Consider the following 18,977-nt stretch of genomic DNA (forward strand, 5'->3'; position numbering starts at 1 on the left):
TCACTTTTGAAATGTCGTTCTATTCTACAAAAGGTATTGCTTACAAAATTCAAAAATGTATTAAATATTTGTTACAAACCACAAAAATTTATTGTTGGATAAGTGAGCCTTTTTTTATAAACTTGTTAAAACTCTTACACATATACATTATATATAATTTCAATTTTACTTTTGAAAAAAAAAGATGTTTTTAATATCAAACAGGTAAATTCAAAATTAATCACGTTAAAAGTAAAATTATTTCTTTAATCATTGTGATCATATCTGAATATCAATTGAAGTAATAAACATTAAGATATGTGAGCCCTTTATAATAATGTGAATAGGACAAAATAAGTTTTAGAATTACTAAATAGAAGGAATAGGATATTGGCAAGTTTTGTTGAAAACAAATGATCTATAACTAAATGTGTTTTGCTTTGTAATGTGACATAACGTAAGGCTCAAGCGCTTTTATATTCACTTCAAATTAAAACGTCAACAGAAAGATTTTTACATATATTCCAAGGCTTCTTTCCGTGTGGATTAACTACAGAAATCGTATATCGTAAGAGAGTTATGACGAAGATTTGGGTAAGAAAATTAAATTCGTTCCTTTATGTAGAACTTAGAATATTTACTAATTTGTGTTAAGTTAATATGATTTTTTTCCTCATATCTTCATAAATTTTTAACGTAAACACGATAGCTATTCAGAAACTCAATATCTGTACTGTAGATAGCAAATTGATATGGTTTTGAAAAGAAATATGGCTAATACATGTAGTTAAAAAAAGAACGTTCCTAAAAAAATTTCTATTTCAGTATCATTGGTGATGTCTTCAAATAAAAAAAAGACGAGAAGGTTTCGCTTAGGTCCCGCTGAAGATGAAATTTCATTCCGACAATTGCAGAAAAAGCATGGCCATCTTATAAAAAATGTTGGTCGCCTAGTTGCAACCTACCCGAAACAAGATAACAATCTTTATCAGCACAACTTAAACTATGCAAAGCCTAAACCCGTGTTTAAAGGATATTTACCAAAAACTGAAGTCCTGAAAAATGAAGATGCTGGCTCACAAGCAAATGTTCTAGTGTACCCCGAGGATGATATACGTGACGATGAAATTGTGGACGATGTTCCGAAATACATATATACCACAAAATTTAAAAAGCAACCAGGATATGATACTGCTAACAAAATAGTTGAAAAAGTAAATCCAAGAGTAACACAAGCTATGAAAGAGCAAGAACGTTTACAATCACAAAGAAAAATAGTTGATACAATGATAGACGATTATCTGTGTAACCATAACTACGGACATGTTATACCGTGGTATGAAGGCACGGGCGTTCTCACGTGCGAATGTTGTACAGACAGAAACAGGGAAAATGTCAGAAATGTGCTCGGATTACCACCAGATCCAGACAACACCGTCTCGCCAAGGGAAAGGAACTCTTGGTTATCTACAACAAATGAAAGTGGGAAAGACGTTAAGTATAATGTGTATCCATTAGGACGACAGCATAAACATCAAGTGCAAGCTATGAAAATTGATCCTGCTTTCCGGTTATCTGATGCAACAACACGCAATAATTGGGCATCCTCAGCAACATTTAACATGCCTGATTTTTACAAACAAGAACTGACAAGAAGTTATCCAGACAACGTTATAAACAAGAAAAATTCATCTTTACCACGTTTATTTCCAAATATTCGAACAACGCCTGGACCTACATACATTTCACCGAATTATAATGCAAAAAAATGGTCAAATTTTAAAAGTAAATTCAAAGAAAGAACCGCAGATATGGAAACTATAAGAGAATCAGATAATGGATATTTATTCAACAGGGTTTCAAGTGCCGATAGAAAATATAATCTTGCCATGGGAAATTTAAGAAAATTTAAAGCTAGATAAACAGCCAAACTGGTAGTGTTTATTATAATCATTAGCAGAATAATAAATTTATGTATAAACAATAATAAGAAAAAGAAGATGTGGTATGATTGCCAATGAGACAACTATCCACAAAAGACCAAAATGACACAGACATTAACAACTATAGGTCACCGTACGGCCTTCAACAATGAGCAAAGCCCATACCGCATAGTCAGCTATAAAAGGCCCCGATAAGACAATGTAAAACAATTCAAACGAGAAAACTAACGGCCTTATTTATGTAAAAAAATGAACGAAAAACAAATATGTAACACATAAACAAACGACAACCACTGAATATACATGCTCCTGACTTGGGACAGGCCCATACATAAATAATGTGGCGGGATTAAACATGTTAGCGGGATCCCAACCCTCCCCCTAACCTGGGACAGTGGTATAAAATATGTATATTTCTGTTGTTTTTTTCCTTTTCAGTTAAGTGCAGTTTAGTAATGTTGTTTTGTAAGTTTCCTCGTTTCAAGTGTCAAGAATTAATCAACAGCTTATTACAATCGTTTTTTTAGATTATCTAGCTAAGGTTCAGTGTAAACTTTTACTGTCACTTGATAGCCGTCGTACATGATATTTTCTTCATATTAAAAGTTTAAAAACAATCGCTGTCTACTTTTTTTAAAACAGAAACTTTCTATCAAAATTACCATCCATTGACTGCTTAACGAAGTGATTGTCCATAAAAGTTCTTAATCAGCTTAAATTTGTGATATCATATCAATCTTTACACCACCGTGCATCACTATTCGTGTCTGAACCAAGTAAGGCTACCTGGGCCATGCGTTGTTCGTTGCTGTTGACTTTTTGTGTTCGTCCGTTTATTTTCGGAAAATTCGGGTGTAAGTAATTTATGTGGTATGTTGTATCATTAACCTTTAATAATCAAATTCTATTTTCCGTTTCTACAAAATTTACTATCGATAAAATCTTTTCCTTAATAAAACACAATTTCGATAAATTTTAGAACGTCTTCCTATTCCTTTGAAAACTGCAGTGGCGGATCCAGCCATTGTAAAAAGGGGGGGGGGGGGGTCCCAACTCAGAGTACAGGGGGGGGGGGGGGGAGGTTCCAACTATATTCAAATGCATTGATCGGCAAAAAAAGGGGGATTCCAACCCCCGGACCCTCCTGGATCCGCCACTGAACTAGCTATTATAGATAGATAGAAAATTAATCTACTACTACAAAACGTCTACTTACAGTGACCAGTTGTAAGAATTCCTAAATGGTACCAGGTTTATAATTAAATCTCAAAACATTCCCGTCCTTACAAACGAGTTAAAGAGGCCCTCGAATCAAAATAGTCAGACGATAATTTGAAAAGAGCATTGAAAAACGTTACACTGACCACATATTCATGACATAAATGAATGGTATAGGAATGGTAGTGAAATACATAACTTTCATTATGATATAAAGTTTCGTTATTGAAAAACTTAAATACTTCTTCCAAAAGGGGAACGAAAGGAGAAAATGTGCGAAATCGGGTCAGAAAATGACTATTTGTATGACATTTTAAAACCAAATAGCCGATTTCAGAGTTGTGGTTGCTAATATCTCAAATCAGACCTTTGAAAAATAAGTCATTTTTTTGTAAACAGGAGAACAGATGGAAAGATGACACACAAAATTGGTTTGATAATCTATATATGATTGATCAAATGTATAGCTTATTTAATTCCAATCCATTGATTTGTAATTGAAATTTCTTTCATTTATATTGAAGAAGTATAAAGGTCACTAAACTCGTCTCTTTATTTATTAACATTCAAAAAGGAGTTTGAAATAAATATTAATAAAGTGGTGGTAGAATGTTTTGATAAGTGGAACTCATATATCTGTATGATACACCCTCTTTTACGTACGTCATCGTATTTTGTAAGAAAAGTCTTGTACATCTCGCGTGATGGAGCGGCGAAAAAGACATATCAGGTGCAAATTGTACCATATTACCTATATTCAACGTCGACTTATATACACATTAGCGGTGGTAAATTGATGCAGAAAAGTTGATAAAACTCTTCTATAAAGAATTTGTCATAACATTTTCAACGTCTCCATAAATAAAGCAAAAGTTTTATTATTTATACTGAAACATAGATTTAAAAAAAAATGGGAGGAATGCATTTACTAAAAATAGATTAAATCTATTTTATGTCATAGACTCGGAAAGCAATGCGTGTCTTTAGTATGGTACTTTGATTCATACATCAGAATTAGTGTTAAGATATATCAAAATCGACAGTATTACAATATACCGAAAATTTAATTCCCCATAGACATGCAAAAAGTAAAATCACAAAAAACTCCGAGGAAAATTCAAAACGAAAAGTCCCTAATCAAATGGCAAAATCAAAAGCTCAAACACATCAAACGAAATGATAACAACTGTTATATTTTTTACTTGGAACAGGCGTTTTCTTGAATAGAAAAAAGCGGATTAAAACCTGATTTTATAGCTAGCTAAACCTCTCACTTGTATTTTGAATATGACAGTCGCATCAAATTCCATTATATTGACAACAATGCGTGAACAAAACAAACAGACATAATATGTAAAAATGTCAAAAATACAGCAGTCAACATTGTGTTATAATCTTAAGCACTAAAACACATACAATTAAAAACCAATTCTTCAGAGAACAATTGAAGGTCTTTCCACCTCGATAATAAGAATGAAATTTAAAAAACGATGTCAGAAAATGTCACTCCTTGTTGATGTAATTTGGTTCTTCGAATTGATATAAAAAAATAAGATTAATAGGTATATGCAGAAGACCTAATTGTTTAAGTATGAACAGAAAATAATTTTTAGCAAAGGTAAAAAAAAATTGACCTTTGACCTTGACCTCAATTTCAAGGTCATAGGTCAGTGATCTCAAATCAAAAGACCCCAGGTCAATCATTTGTATGGTTGTGGAGAAATACTGATTTCAAATACATAAGGGGAGAAAAATCCTATAAGGGTTAACCAAAACACTTCGACTGAAATAGGTTGAAGTTGCACCTTTTTGTAAACAGTAATTTGGCAAACAAATCATATCATTAACTGTAACAGTTTCGTTTGAATAACGATAACAAGCAAAATTCAAAAATTTATAACATGACCTTGACCTTTGACCTTGATCTCAATTTCAAGGTCATAGGTCAGTGAACTCAAAACGGAAGACCGGAGGTCAGTCACTTGTATGGTTGTGGAGAAATACTGATTTGAAATACATAAGGGGAGAAAACTCCTATAAGGATTAACCAAAACACTTTGACTGAAATAGGTTGAAGTTGCGCCTTATTGTAAGCAGTTATTTGGCAAACACATCATATCATTTACTGTCACAGTTTCTGTGGAATAACGATAACAAGCAAAATTTAAAATTTAGAACATGACCTTGACCTTTGACCTTGACCTTAATTTCCTTCAAATGGACCAAGGATTTCATATCAAAAGACTGTAGGCCTTTACGACTTATAACGTATGAATTTATCCAACAAATCGGCTATCTTAAATTTTCAAAGGGAAATAACTCCCATAAGATGTCTTCCGATCAATCAAGTCAAAATACACCAAATCATTCTCAAGAGTAGACGAACAATTTGGTGAAAACAGTTTGCTAAAATCTTTTAAAATCTTTTTTAAAATAATCAGAAGAAAAACAAAAGGTCTTTCCACGAAAAGTGGAAAGACCTAAATATATAGCAAATTAGCACAAAATGGCATATAGACCAAGAATATTACAGCGAGTATTGAAAAATACATGTCTAATATATGTCTAATACATGTCTAATATGGGTCGATGCCACTGCTGGCGGACATTTCGTTCCCGATGGTATCATCAGCCCAGTAGTCAACACTTCGGTGTTGACATGAATATCAATAATGTGGTCTTTTTTTTTTTATAAATTTCCTGTTTACAAAACTTTGAATTTTTCCAAAAACTAAGGATTTTCTTATCCCAGGCATAGATTACCTTAGCCGTATTTGGCACAACTTTTTGGAATTTTGGATCCCCACTGCTCTTCAACTTTGTACTTGTTTGGCTTTATTACTATTTTGATATGAGCGTCACTGATGAGTCTTATGTAGACGAAACGCGCGTCTGGCGTACTAAAGTATAATCCTGGTACCTTTGATAACTATTTACACCACTGGGTCGATGCCACTGCTGGTGGACGTTTCGTCCCCGAGGGTATCACCAGCCCAGTAGTCAATACTTCGGTGTTGACATGAATATCAATAATGTGGTTATTTTTTATAAATTTCCTGTTTACAAAACTTGGAATTTTTCGAAAAACTAAGGATTTTCTTATCTCAGGCATAGATTACCTAAGACGTTTTTGGCACAACGTTTGGGAATTTTTGATCCTCAAAGCTCTTACACTTAGTACTTGTTTGGCTTTAATAATATTTTAATATGAGCGTCACTGATGAGTCTTATGTAGACGAAACGCGCGTCTGGCGTACTAAATTATAATCCTGGTACCTTTGATAACTATAATAACTAGAAAATGTAATCTTCAATTGAACTTGTAGTATAGGATACCAAATATAAAGTAAAATCTGGCTTATATTGTGACTTGCATCTTTGATCTGGAAATCAGTATCGGATTAGAACAAAACTTTACGACAAAAGGGGTGATGTTAGATTCCAAATTGTGAACTTTCCATTTCTATGTAGCAGCATTCAGCACCGCATACACATGGAGTTTACATCACTAAGTTGATCTGATATTCTAGAGCTTCCGTTTCTTATCTATTGTGCTTATCTTGAAGGTTGCAGCTTGCTATAAAGCTATTGAACCAAGGGTTCCAAGTGGTAAAGTTGAACTCATCCATTTGAAAGTTTTACGAACAGAATCACGAGTGAGTAGACTGTCATGAAATATATGTGCCACATATAACCATGGATACATTCCAATTGTTGTAACTCTTTTGTTCAAATATAACATCACCGAAATTGTTAGTAAACATCAGATACACGCTAGTAGAACAGCGTCTGCATACCCTTCGTGATCACCTGGGATTACCCTGTAAGTTTGGTGGGGTTCATGTTACCCAGCTCCTTTTCTTTTTTCAATGTTTTGTGGACTTGGTTTTGTTTTCGTTGTCTTTCGTTTTTTTTTTGCAATTATATTAGAAAAAGTAAAATCACAAAAATACTGAACTCCGAGGAAAATTCAAAACGGAAATGATAAAACACATTAAACGAATGGACAACAACTGTCATATTCCTGACTTGGTACAGGCATTTTCAAATGTAGAAAATGGTAGATTGAATTTGGTTTTATAGCGCTAAACCTCTCACTTGTATGACAGTCGCATCAAATTCCATTATATTTACAACGATGCGTGATCAAAACACGCATACTAGATAAAATTGTCAAAATAGGGGTACAGCAGTCATAAAGGATTGCAATATTTGAAGTCCTGTGACTGCATTCACATCAACTCTAGTGCTATGTCGCGTGTTTGACGTCATAATGTAAACGTCACACAGGACGAAATATAAAATAATTTTGTCGTTCAAAGTTTTTTCCAAATCATGATTTCACATGGGCAATGGTGGTATACAGGGTAAAAGGTAAAAAATCCAAAGTTTTGTTCAACCAATTTCTGAAAAAAACCGAGATTTAAAATCATCCAGAAGTTATTTAGAATTTTTAAGAATCCACATATGGTTAATTCTACTTCGCGAGTAAACTAATTCTTTCGTTCAAAGTATTTTCAAAATTATAATAGAACAATAACATAATGGCATTATAATAGAAGAATAACATAATGGCGGGAAAGTACAGAGACACGCCATATGTACCAAAGAAACACAAAAAAGTCACACGTACAAAACACACCAACAAAAATGAAAGATAATACAAACAACATATTGACGGGATGTACAAGTTCCGAGCCCCTCAAATGGATATCGCAGAAAACAGACCAAACGGTGTCTTTTTGGCTAAAAAGTTAAGGGTGTCCAATGATATCTTATATCTCTTAGTTAAAAGTCAGTATGTGGACATTATTTATAGCAATTTTAAATGGAACCTTACTTATAATTAAGAGAATAAGGTTACAACTTCTCAAACAACGTTGACGTCATATAAATTTGCCTCTTTTTATGTCCCATTTTGGTTTAAAAGATCCTGACGTATTAAAATAGGTTCAGTCTTGGATTTTATATGTTTGAGTGTGAGCGATACGGATGAAGGGATAATCTAGAAAAAGTTTTTCTTTGTTTAACATGCTTGTGAATACTAAATATAGATGATTTGTGATATTTAAAAAATGTAAATACAACTTTTATTTGAAAATTATATGTGAACATTCTACTCAACAGAGAAACTTTTAATCCAATAAAAAATTTGCAATTATAGAACTTCTGTGGACAAGATGAAGATTTTAGGTCATAAACATCCTCATGTATTCAAATTCATAAGAACAAAATGTATTGAACTTTAAAAAAAGGTTATATTGCTTCGAAGTTTCCCCATTATATATTGTTTTAGGACAAATACTACTTTAGCTTAAGCTTTTAGTATCAATTGGATTTTTTAAAACTGAAATGTAGAAAATATCAAATAAGGAACACATACTGATTTATTGCATTTGTTTTATTCAACAGATGACTGAATGTGGTCAATGTTTCAGAATGATATGATTACTAGTCAGATACATCTTGTTAAAATATATGACATAAAAATTTAGTGTTATTTCAAATCGATCTTGTATAGGTGTCGTTGCCACTGACAATCAAGAGCTTGACATTCTATGATTACTTATCTATCTTTTAAAAACGGACATTACCTGAAGATGTCTTTTATGTGTGTTCTTTTTGTGTAATTGTTATGTGTGTCTTCAAGTAATTGTCTCATCAAAAATGCACCATTTTCTGTTTTGTTTTTTATTACTGCTCATTGTCGAAATATGAAAGTTATAATACATGTATATACGATACTTTTAACATCCCTGCTGTTTTAATATAAACACATAACACTCTTTAATGCCAGTAATACAGGCTACAAAGTCAACAAGTTCGTTGACATTATACTAGTAGCAGGAGTGTTACGACCATCAGTATTTCAGATCCCTCAGAAACTACGATAAAGCTTGCACTTCTAATCATGACATTGACAGTGGGTTGTTGCTCATCAAGAATCTATTAAAACTAGGGTTAATTATGGTAAAATTTAAGGTACACGTTCAAACGTTTAACGGACGTCATCACAATTTGGTTGAATGTTATGAAATATCTGTGTCACTACAGATATGTAGTCATAGCAACAATCCCGTCCTCTGTTTGTCGAGCCTGCGAGTTTTGTCGCAGAAAGCTCGACAAAGGGATATTGATCCGGCTGCGGCTACGGTGGCGGCGATGTTAGCTCACTTCTTAAAAGCTTTATATTTTAGAAGGTGGTAGACTTGGATGCTTCATACTTTATATATATATGCCTCATGTTACGAAATTTCGGACTGTCACATGTGCATAGTCTTTGATCTCATTTTCATGGTTCGGTGACTACTTGAAAAAAGGTTACGATTTTTTGTAATGTGAATTTCTATCTTATTATGAGTTATAGGATAAAGTATATTTGGTATGTGCGTACCTTGTAAGGTCCTCATACCAGTCACACATTTTTTCATTTGACCTCGACCTCATTTCAAGGATCAAAGAACAAGGTTAAGTTTTGGTGGTTTAGTCTATATCTCAGATACTATAAGCAATAGGTCTAGTATATTTAGTATATAGAAGGAATGTAAAATGTACACGTTCAACTGGCAGTTGTTTTCTGACCTTGACCTCATTTTCATGGTTCAGTGGTTATAGTTAAGTTTTTGTGTTTTGGTCTATTTTTCTTATACTGTATGCAATGCTGAATGCAATAGGTCTACTGCAGTTAATGTATTGAATGATTGTAAGGTGTACATGTATCTGGCAGGTGTCATCTGACCTTGACCTTATTTTCATGGTAATCAGTGGTCAAAATTAAGTTTTTGAATTTTGGTATTTTTTTCTTATACTAAGTACTATATGCAATAAGTCAACTATATTTGTTGTATGCAAATATTTTATGATCTTTATGTCAGTCGCGCAGGTTTTATTTGACCTTGACCTTATTTTCACGGTTCATTGCTCATTGTTAAGATTTTGTGTTTTGGTCTGTTTTTCTTAAACTATAAACAATAGGTCAACTATATTTGTTTTATATATGGCAGAATTGTTAGCTGTACATGTCTGCCTAGCATGGTTCATCTGACCTTGACCTCGTTTTCATGGTTCATTGGTCAATGTTTAGTTTTCTTGGATAATGTTAAGTTTATGTGACATTTGTAATAAAGCTTTATATTCAAGACTATCAGCATAATATCAATGATTAGTAAAGGAAGCCAGACATTTCAGCGTGTACACTCTTGTTATTATTATGACATCATCAAAATGAGTCTTTTCACGGCATTGGACTTGGCATTAACCACACGTTGGCCATGATACCACATGAGGAGGAGGATTTGATAGCGAATTTTGTGCTCTTGAGAACATTCTAGGATTTGATAGCGAATTTTGTGCACTTGAGAACATCCTAGTTTTTTTGAGAGGGTTGATTGTTCAGTACTTTGTTTTCAGTGCAGTTTTATTTAGACGGCTGTTTGAACTTTCGTCGCTTTTTGAATAAATTCAATGTTATCGTCATTTTTCTGTCCTCCAAGTATTTGCTACAGAAAACTCTTTTTGGCTGAATAAGTTGATATCATAATGTTTTTTCCATCAGCAAGAAGTTTTTTAACACAATGTAATTTAAATCTGAATCTGTTTAGGATATAAATAAGAATCAACACAAAATTCCAAATATCAACGTCAAATAGCGTTTAATAAACTAAAATAAGAATCGAACAATTTATAGAAAGCGTTATTAAATGAAAATATAATCATCAAAACTACTAGACTTATTATTTTGTTCGACGGACGCATGGCTCATCTATAAAATACTCATCACTAACGCTCAACACAAAAAAGTTAAAAGACAAAATAAAGTATAAATTTTAAGAGTATTAGGGATCAAAAGGTTTTTTCAAATACAGGTAAGGTAAGGAATATGACAGTTTTTGTCCATTCGTTTTTGATGCGTTTTGTTATTTGATTTTGCCATGTGATTATGGACTTTCCCAATTGATCTTCCTCTAAGTTCAGTAATTTTGTGATTTTACTTTTTACAGAGGTGCATCATTCATACTATTTCAAAGAGTTCAAAGTTTTGTAAAGAGTCAATTTATTATGATGACAATATCAATGATAATTCATATGGTTTCCTACCTAAAGTCGGTGGTTACTTCCGTGCCATGAAATAGCACAAAAGTGCAGAAAGTGGCTTTAAACACCAATTAATTATTCAATCAATATGTATCCCAAATTAGTATTTAACACCCAATAAGAATATCTAAAACAAAATACAAAGACATGTTAACTCCCACGTTTTATATAGTATTTGGAAACTTTCTCTCTTTTAACATATATAAATAATATCTAGGCCATATATATAGTGCTGATTGGATATATCAGTCTCTAATATCATTGACACAACTGTTACATTTATGAAATACAATTACTAATAGACGGTGTTATTTCGGTCATCCCTCTATGCTGTAATAATACATCTGTGTCCTTTGTTTAATATGCACATAGACGGTGAGCAACACAGGCTCTTTAGAGTCTCTAGTTTAGTATATCAGCTCTTCGACGTTTGTAAAGCCTTTAGGATTTTCCAATATTTTGGCACTGCTCATCACTGAAGATGTATCTGGTGCAGGTAACTTGCTTGCGTTAATGTAGCTAAGGTACACACATAAGAGATCAGTCGACTTAAATATTTACTGTGGATTAATGAATTTTCGTTGTGTATCAATTTTTATGAATTTCGTGGTTACCCGTCAGCCAAGAATTCCAATGTCCAACAAATTACACATTTTCCATAAGAATGTATGCAGACTTTGGAAAAACCACAAAATCAAATATTCACGAAAATACAAATTTTCCTTGATCCACAAAAATTGGTTCCCACGAAATAATATGAAATCACAAAATCAAATATTCACGAAAATACAAATTTTCCTTGATCCACAAAAATTGGTTCCCACGAAATAATATGAAATATGAAAATAAACATAGATCAAAATAAATTGCAAACTCGTGTAATTGGATTTTTCTAGGTCTGTTTGATTTCATGTTATAGGTTAAAATAAGATTGCAAACTCGTGTAGTAGGATATTTCTAGGTCTGTTTGATTTCATGTTATAGGTTAAATTAGATTGCAAACTCGTGAAGTTGGATTTTTCTAGGTCTCTTTGATTTCATGTTATAGGTTAAAATATATTTTAATCATCGTTTTTAGTTCTATAAGAATTAGGTTTTGTGGATCGATTCAGCCAATAAAATGATTTAACATGTTTTTCTTTCAATGTTGATGTTCTGACCTTATTTTGACAAAATTGAACCAAATAGTTTTCTATATGCGAATTATATTAATTCACTATTTCCCTTTCATTAATGATTGAACAAAAAAAATTTTTTTTTATAGCAACGAACTAAGCATTAGACAAAATCCGATGAGAATAACAAGTATAACATCAAAACTAAATACATGAATTTTGGATAGAAAAGTACCGTGACACGTCTTATAGTAATGTGAATTCACACTCAATATAAGAGGAAACAAACGACACAACATAACCACAACGTTAAAATGTAACACACACAGAAACGAACTATAACATAACAATGGTCATATTCCTGACTTGGTACAGGACATTTTTTTAAAGAAAAACCTAGTTTTGTGACATGCCAAACCTCTTGCTTTAATGGCAATGTTGAATATAACATCAAAAGGACAACATAACATTACAAAAACGTCCTCATATATTGGAAGTAGCCGGCTGAACAAATATTGAAAAAGCTGCACCACTTCAGACTTTTATCTACATAATATTTTCTAGTTAAGTCTCTCAAACAAAGTTTGGAGACTTATTGTTTTTGCTCCGTTCTTATTATTTTTTATTATTCTTCCTCTTCTTCTTCTTCTTGTTAACTGTCCTGTCAATATCCCCACCCCTAAACCATATATATTCTTGTATGGGACAATAAAACTAATCAAATGAAATTAAAGGGAAATTCCTGGGGGTCACCCCCACCCTGTTCAATTTGAGAATGTGCTATTATCTTGTAAATGGTCCAGATCTCCAAACCAAAGCCATATTATATTCTTGTAGGGGACAATAAAACAAATGAAATGAAATAAAAGGGAAGTCCCAAGGGGGTCATCCCATCCACTCTTGTTTAAAAACTTGTAAACGGTCAAAATCCCCACCCCTAAACCATATATATTCTTGTATGGGACAATAAAACAAATCAAATGAAATGTAGGTATAGTCTCTGGGGGTCACCACCACCCCTCCTGTTTGAATACTTGTTAATGGTGGAGATCCCCACCCCTAAGCCATATATATTCTTGAGTGGGACAAAAATCAAATGAATATTGAACCAAATAAATGGCGAGTTATGGGAGCTTTGTTTGGGAGACTTCGTAACAGCATCCTGTTACAATTACTTCTTGTTCATGTATATATTTGGAACCTGGTTTACATTTTTGATTATTATATAAAACGAAAGTGAAAAATATGCTTCACCTTCAAAAAGCTATAACAAACGTGAACTAGAATGTAATTGTTGTTCTTAGCTAGTATATAGGTCAGTTCTGTATGGCCTGCTTTCATGTATAGAATAATGATAAATGAAATGTCAATTTTATAACGAAATATTACGTATGTAAGTGGTTAAGATCATTAAAATTAGTACCAAACAAATTAAAATAGATGTCCTATGTTGAAATTTTCAAAATGATTAAGGCAAATATTTGATTTGATTTTATAGAAATATTAAAATGAGTTTAAAATACATATGCGGTGGATGTCTTCATTTAATATCCAAGGTCAGTGATGTTTGTCATGCTTCATTTATAGAAATGATGATGAATTAAATGTCAATTATGTAACAAAATATGACGTATTAATAAGTAAATTAATACCAAGCAAATTAAATAAATATTTCCTTTGTTGAAAATTTAAAAATGATAAGGGCAAATAATACGTTTGCTTGAATCATTATATGAAAGAATGATTTGGTATTCGTAAGAGTAAGATAAAAAGTTGATAACCTTTAAGGCACACACATTTTGTTTTATTTTGTGTGTTTGTTTGTTTGTTTTGTGGTTGTTTTCTCTAGGGTGGTGTGTCCCATTTTATATCGGCATAAGCAAACTTTTTGCTAATCTTTTAAAGCTTCATAATGTATCATTCAATATGTTAATCCCTTTCTGTTCTTTTTTTAATTTTATCCTTTGGATGACGTTTTTTCTACTAAATAAGTAGGTCGTCTATTTGAAAACAATGTTGGTATAAATGTATCAGCTCAGGACTTACTGCTATGGTACTGATCTGATAATCCCGTAATGAATTAAGGAAACATTAATAAACAGATGTTGCATTTTCTTCAACAAAAGGTGACCTTTTATGTGTTGTCTGGTTTTTTTACAGTCTCCTTTGGTCACACAGCTGACTATGAAATTGAGAATGGAAATGGGGAATATGTCAGAGATACAACAACTCAACCAAGGGGCATACAACAGTCGAAGGCCAACAACGGGTCTTCAACACAGTGAATAAATCCCACATTCCATTAATATAACATTCTTGGCATTCCAAAAAATTGTAATAAGTGATTGAGCGTTCCCGATGCAGTAAAATCCGATAACGCGCTTTGGACGAGTTTTTACCTTCATGATTGTAAATGTGATTCAATTTATTGCTGCAAAAAATACAACCATGAAAAATCAACAAATATTTCAAGCTGTAAGGAAAATTCAAAATGGCAAACCCAGAAGCTCAAAAACGATAATCGAATGGGAAACAACTGTTATATTCCTGACTTGGTTCGCTAAAATATTGGAAGGTATGCAAATACTTCACGACAATACCTCTCCATATCATTAATATTCATTTAATGAACAATAAAACAAAGATGTTGAATAGGGAAGATGAAAATCAGATGTGAAAACTATCAAATATGAGTCCAAGCAATCTATGATTCCCTTTTAGTTACTGTTGGCAAGCGGATGATGGTAATTGAAGTTACCACGATTCCAATAAGATATTTTCCTCTTAATTTCTTAGCTTTTACATAGATGTGGCTCACATTACTCAGTCGTAGATTGGTTATAAACATTTGCAATGTGCCTGTAAAACATCATCCGCTTGTCAACAGTGTTTAGTGCAACAAAAGGCCAACCTTATGCTTGGAAAATGTAATAGTACTGTTTTTTCCTGAGTATATCTCTCCTAATTGATACAATGTCCAAGGGCAATTATTACTTAGCGTGATTTTTCTAAAATGTTTGCTGCTTATAAGAGAGACAACAGATATATAAAGGCAACAGTGGTATACCGCTGGTCATTAGTTATAACTCGATTGAGAGAAAACAAATCCGGGTTACAAACTCAAATCGAGGGAAATTCATCAACTATAAGAGGAAACAACGATACAAAAAAAACCCCACTCAAGTGCAACAAAAAAACTGAAAAGGGATATTCAAAATCAAAGTTAAAAATAGAATGCCATTGCCATGGCAAAACAAATATCTCAAAACGACGAAAGAACAACAGAACACAAAACACAGCGTTAAAAAACCCACCTTTAGACTAAGCGAGCAGTTTCAATGCTGACTCCAAATGATAAAACTGAAGTAACTTCATTTGTTTGATTTGTTTGAGCTTTTAATTTTGCCATTTGATAAAGGACATTCCAAATTTTGATGATGGACTGTCTTTTAATAATAATAGAGTCAGTGATCACTTACATTTAATATATCCAAGTGAACTTGAAATTAAAGATACAACCGACACAGATAAGTCTGCTTCATATTTAGACCTTTTTCTTGAAATGACTACTGATGGTAGGTTGAATACCAAAATTTATGACAAATGCGATGATTTTAATTTTCCTATAGTCAACTTTCCATTTTTGTGTTGCAACATACCGGCGGCACCAGCATATGGAGTATATATGTCTCAATTGATACGTTACTCTAGAGCTAGCTCAAAAGAGGGACGAAAGATACCAAAGGGACAGTCAAACTCATAAATCTAAAACAAACTGACAACGCCATGGCTAAAAAAAGGACAATTAAACAGCAGCACACACGACACAACATAGAAAACTAAAGAATAAACAACACGAACCCAACCAAAAAACTAGGGGTGATCTCAGGTGCTCCGGAAGGGTAAGCAGATCATGCTCCACGTGTGGCACCCGTCGTGGTGCTTATGTGATAACAAATCCGGTAAATAGTCTAATTCGGTAGGTCACATTCATGAAAGGGAAGGGAATTGTAGTTACGACGTAAGGAACATATCCGATATCATTTGTGAAACGTCAAATTACGTTGATTTTGTTGAACGAGGAATACTGCTTTCTCAAAAGTTGCTAAGACAGGGCTATGAATCAATAAAATTAAGGTCACGGTCGCCATCATGAGCTGATTGGCCATTATGACAAAAGTGTGTAGGAAATCATATCTGATATTCTTCCTCAGTCATATAACTTTCCATCATTACCAAACGGAACAAAGAAATAACACGACGGGTGCCGTATACGGTGCAGGAAATAATTACCCTTCTGGAGCACCTGATTTCACTCCCGGTCTTAAGGGGAGTTCGTGTTGTTTCTTAATTATTAATTATAACTGTTGATGTAAATGTCCTTGGTTTTGTGAGTCTTTGTTTACTCCTTGGTTTTGATTGTTATTGTCTTTGAACCTTATTTTTCTTGAAGACAAGCACGGTAACAGATATATAATTTTATATGATTTTCTAGAAAGTATCTCGATTTATATCATATCTCACCCAAAAACCAACAGTTCAAAGCTATTCTTTAACAGAGTTGTCTTAAATAAAAAAAAACTGGTGAATTTCCGAACTTCTAACAATATTGGCTGTTGAATCCCAATTATTGTCACGTTAACCAATATCTCTATTGGTGGGTCAAACTATTCGAAGTATATGCAACTGTTTTGCAAGTAATATATTTATCAAGCTAACCAACCAGGTTGCATACACCATTTTCTTAAGAAATATGAATATTGCGTTACAGTTGTTCTGTTGATTGATATATCGATAAAAAGTCAGTCGTTCGGTTTTGTCAGACAATATTGACTCAACCTTTTTGGATTCACCTAAGAGTTCGGTAGTTTTGTTTTTGCAATTTTTCTTCATATCTTGACATATCCTTACCGAGCCATGGAAAAGTTAACCTTACGACATGAGTATTTTCTCATTAATGAAAACTAGTTTTAATATGTCCATCGGTATAATTACTTATTTAAAGGATGATTGTTTTTCCGAGAAACTCTTTTTTTCTAGTCTATTTTTTTTTAAATATATTTAGCATAAACACATAATTTTGGCAGAAAATTATGTTTACTTTAGATAACACGTAACACCATCGAAAAATCCCAATATCATGTGTTGATCGAAATTAATATCTGCATTTGAAATGACACTGTAGTTTCAGTTTGTAAGTTTTCAATCTATAACAAATTGTCACATTGCTTATTATTTGACAATGCAAAAACATATATTATATACAAAAGAATAAAGACAGATATTTTAAAGTAACTAAACTTTTAATATTAATATTGTAAAATAAGAAATAAGGAATTCTAAACGTTTCCTTTTTTCCTTTCAAAAATATTTTGATGCATAGACGAAACACATTGCATAAATATTTAGCATGGCAAAAATGGCACAAAATACAAGGACACACATCAAAATATCTTAAGGAGGCTCGAGGGTATAAAAATTTCAGAAAAAAATCAAACATTTGTTTTTCATTACAAATTTTATTTATTTCCTTTTGTGGTTGTTACTTTATCATATGGTACATAAATAATTCAAAACAATCAATTCGTGTTGGCCCCAGATGACTTTCAAAATGTATACATCATTGAAAAAGTTCCAAATTATCTCCCTTTGGTGGAAAAATGCCATTTTTTGGCTCTAAAATTGAAATATCTTTTTCAACTCATCGGTGACCTATCTTTTTTAATATAATTTCCATATAAGCTGTACTAAAACTAAATTATTGTAAAATTTTAGTGATTTCTGTAATAAATTTCTTTTTTTTATTTCGATATTACCTTTATTTCTCCTATTACTTCAACAGAAAAAAAACACCTTTACAAAAAATGTATGCTTCTTTCGAAGGCAGATTGTGAGCGCAAATGAACGGTGACCCCACTTTTTTATTTTAATTTTCTATTAACTATAAGATAAAGTTCATTTATAGAAAAATATAGAGAAATCCTATATAAATGATTTAGACCCGCGAACCCCTTAACATGCCTAAAACAAACATTTCTATAAAAAATATCATTCTGAATGTCAACGACAGTGAATGAGCTATGTCTTTGGTTTGTTTTAATAATGTGCTGTTCAGTATTCTGTGATCAGATGAGATTCATTGAAACAATATATCTTGAATTTATTTATAAAAATAAAAGATATTGAAATATATATGAACCAATGTTACTAAATACAGAAGACATTATAAAACATTCAGTGAAATAATTGCAGTCAGATCAAAGTTACAATGATTTTTGTCGACGCCGTTCCTGTAATAGTTTAATTACTTTCTGGCAACCACCCATGTAAGCATAGTGGAGGGCAGTGAGGCCAAGGTTGTCTCGAAGTCCCAATTTACTTCCATATGTCAGCAGCATTAAAATCAACTGATATTTCTGTTCGCTGTTTCGTGGCAAAAGGCATGCTTCCATCAAGGGAGTAACACCGTCGACATTCCAGTTTATGTCTGCTCCACCTTCTATGATAATTCTGGCCAGTTTGTATTTTTTCGCAGTTATGGCGTCTATCAAATCCCTACAAATAAATCTGTCTTTCTTCATTTTTCTTTAAAATTTCATATTTTCCTCTTATAATTCGCTTCTTAAGT

At 32.6% G+C, this 18,977-nt stretch overlaps 2 protein-coding genes across 2 annotated transcripts in view; one reads left to right on the plus strand and one right to left on the minus strand.

Annotated features, from left to right (window-relative positions):
- LOC139494525 (uncharacterized) overlaps positions 1–18,977 on the minus strand; it is a 163,854-nt gene that overhangs the window by 56,605 nt on the left and 88,272 nt on the right. The gene's annotated exons all lie outside the window — the stretch shown is intronic.
- LOC139494543 (uncharacterized) lies at positions 400–3,687 on the plus strand. The gene is made up of 2 exons (XM_071282706.1): positions 400–573; positions 805–3,687. Exon 2 carries the CDS (start codon positions 816–818, stop codon positions 1,899–1,901), a length of 1,086 nt encoding a protein of 361 aa, XP_071138807.1. The 5' UTR covers positions 400–573; positions 805–815; the 3' UTR covers positions 1,902–3,687.

The sequence above is a fragment of the Mytilus edulis genome, chromosome 1, assembly GCF_963676685.1.
Source record: "Mytilus edulis chromosome 1, xbMytEdul2.2, whole genome shotgun sequence".
Taxonomy (NCBI): domain Eukaryota; kingdom Metazoa; phylum Mollusca; class Bivalvia; order Mytilida; family Mytilidae; genus Mytilus; species Mytilus edulis.

Coding starts and splice junctions, on each gene's coding strand:
- LOC139494543 (XM_071282706.1), top strand. CDS start 816: ATGTCTTCAAATAAAAAAAAGACGAGAAGGTTTCGCTTAGGTCCCGCT.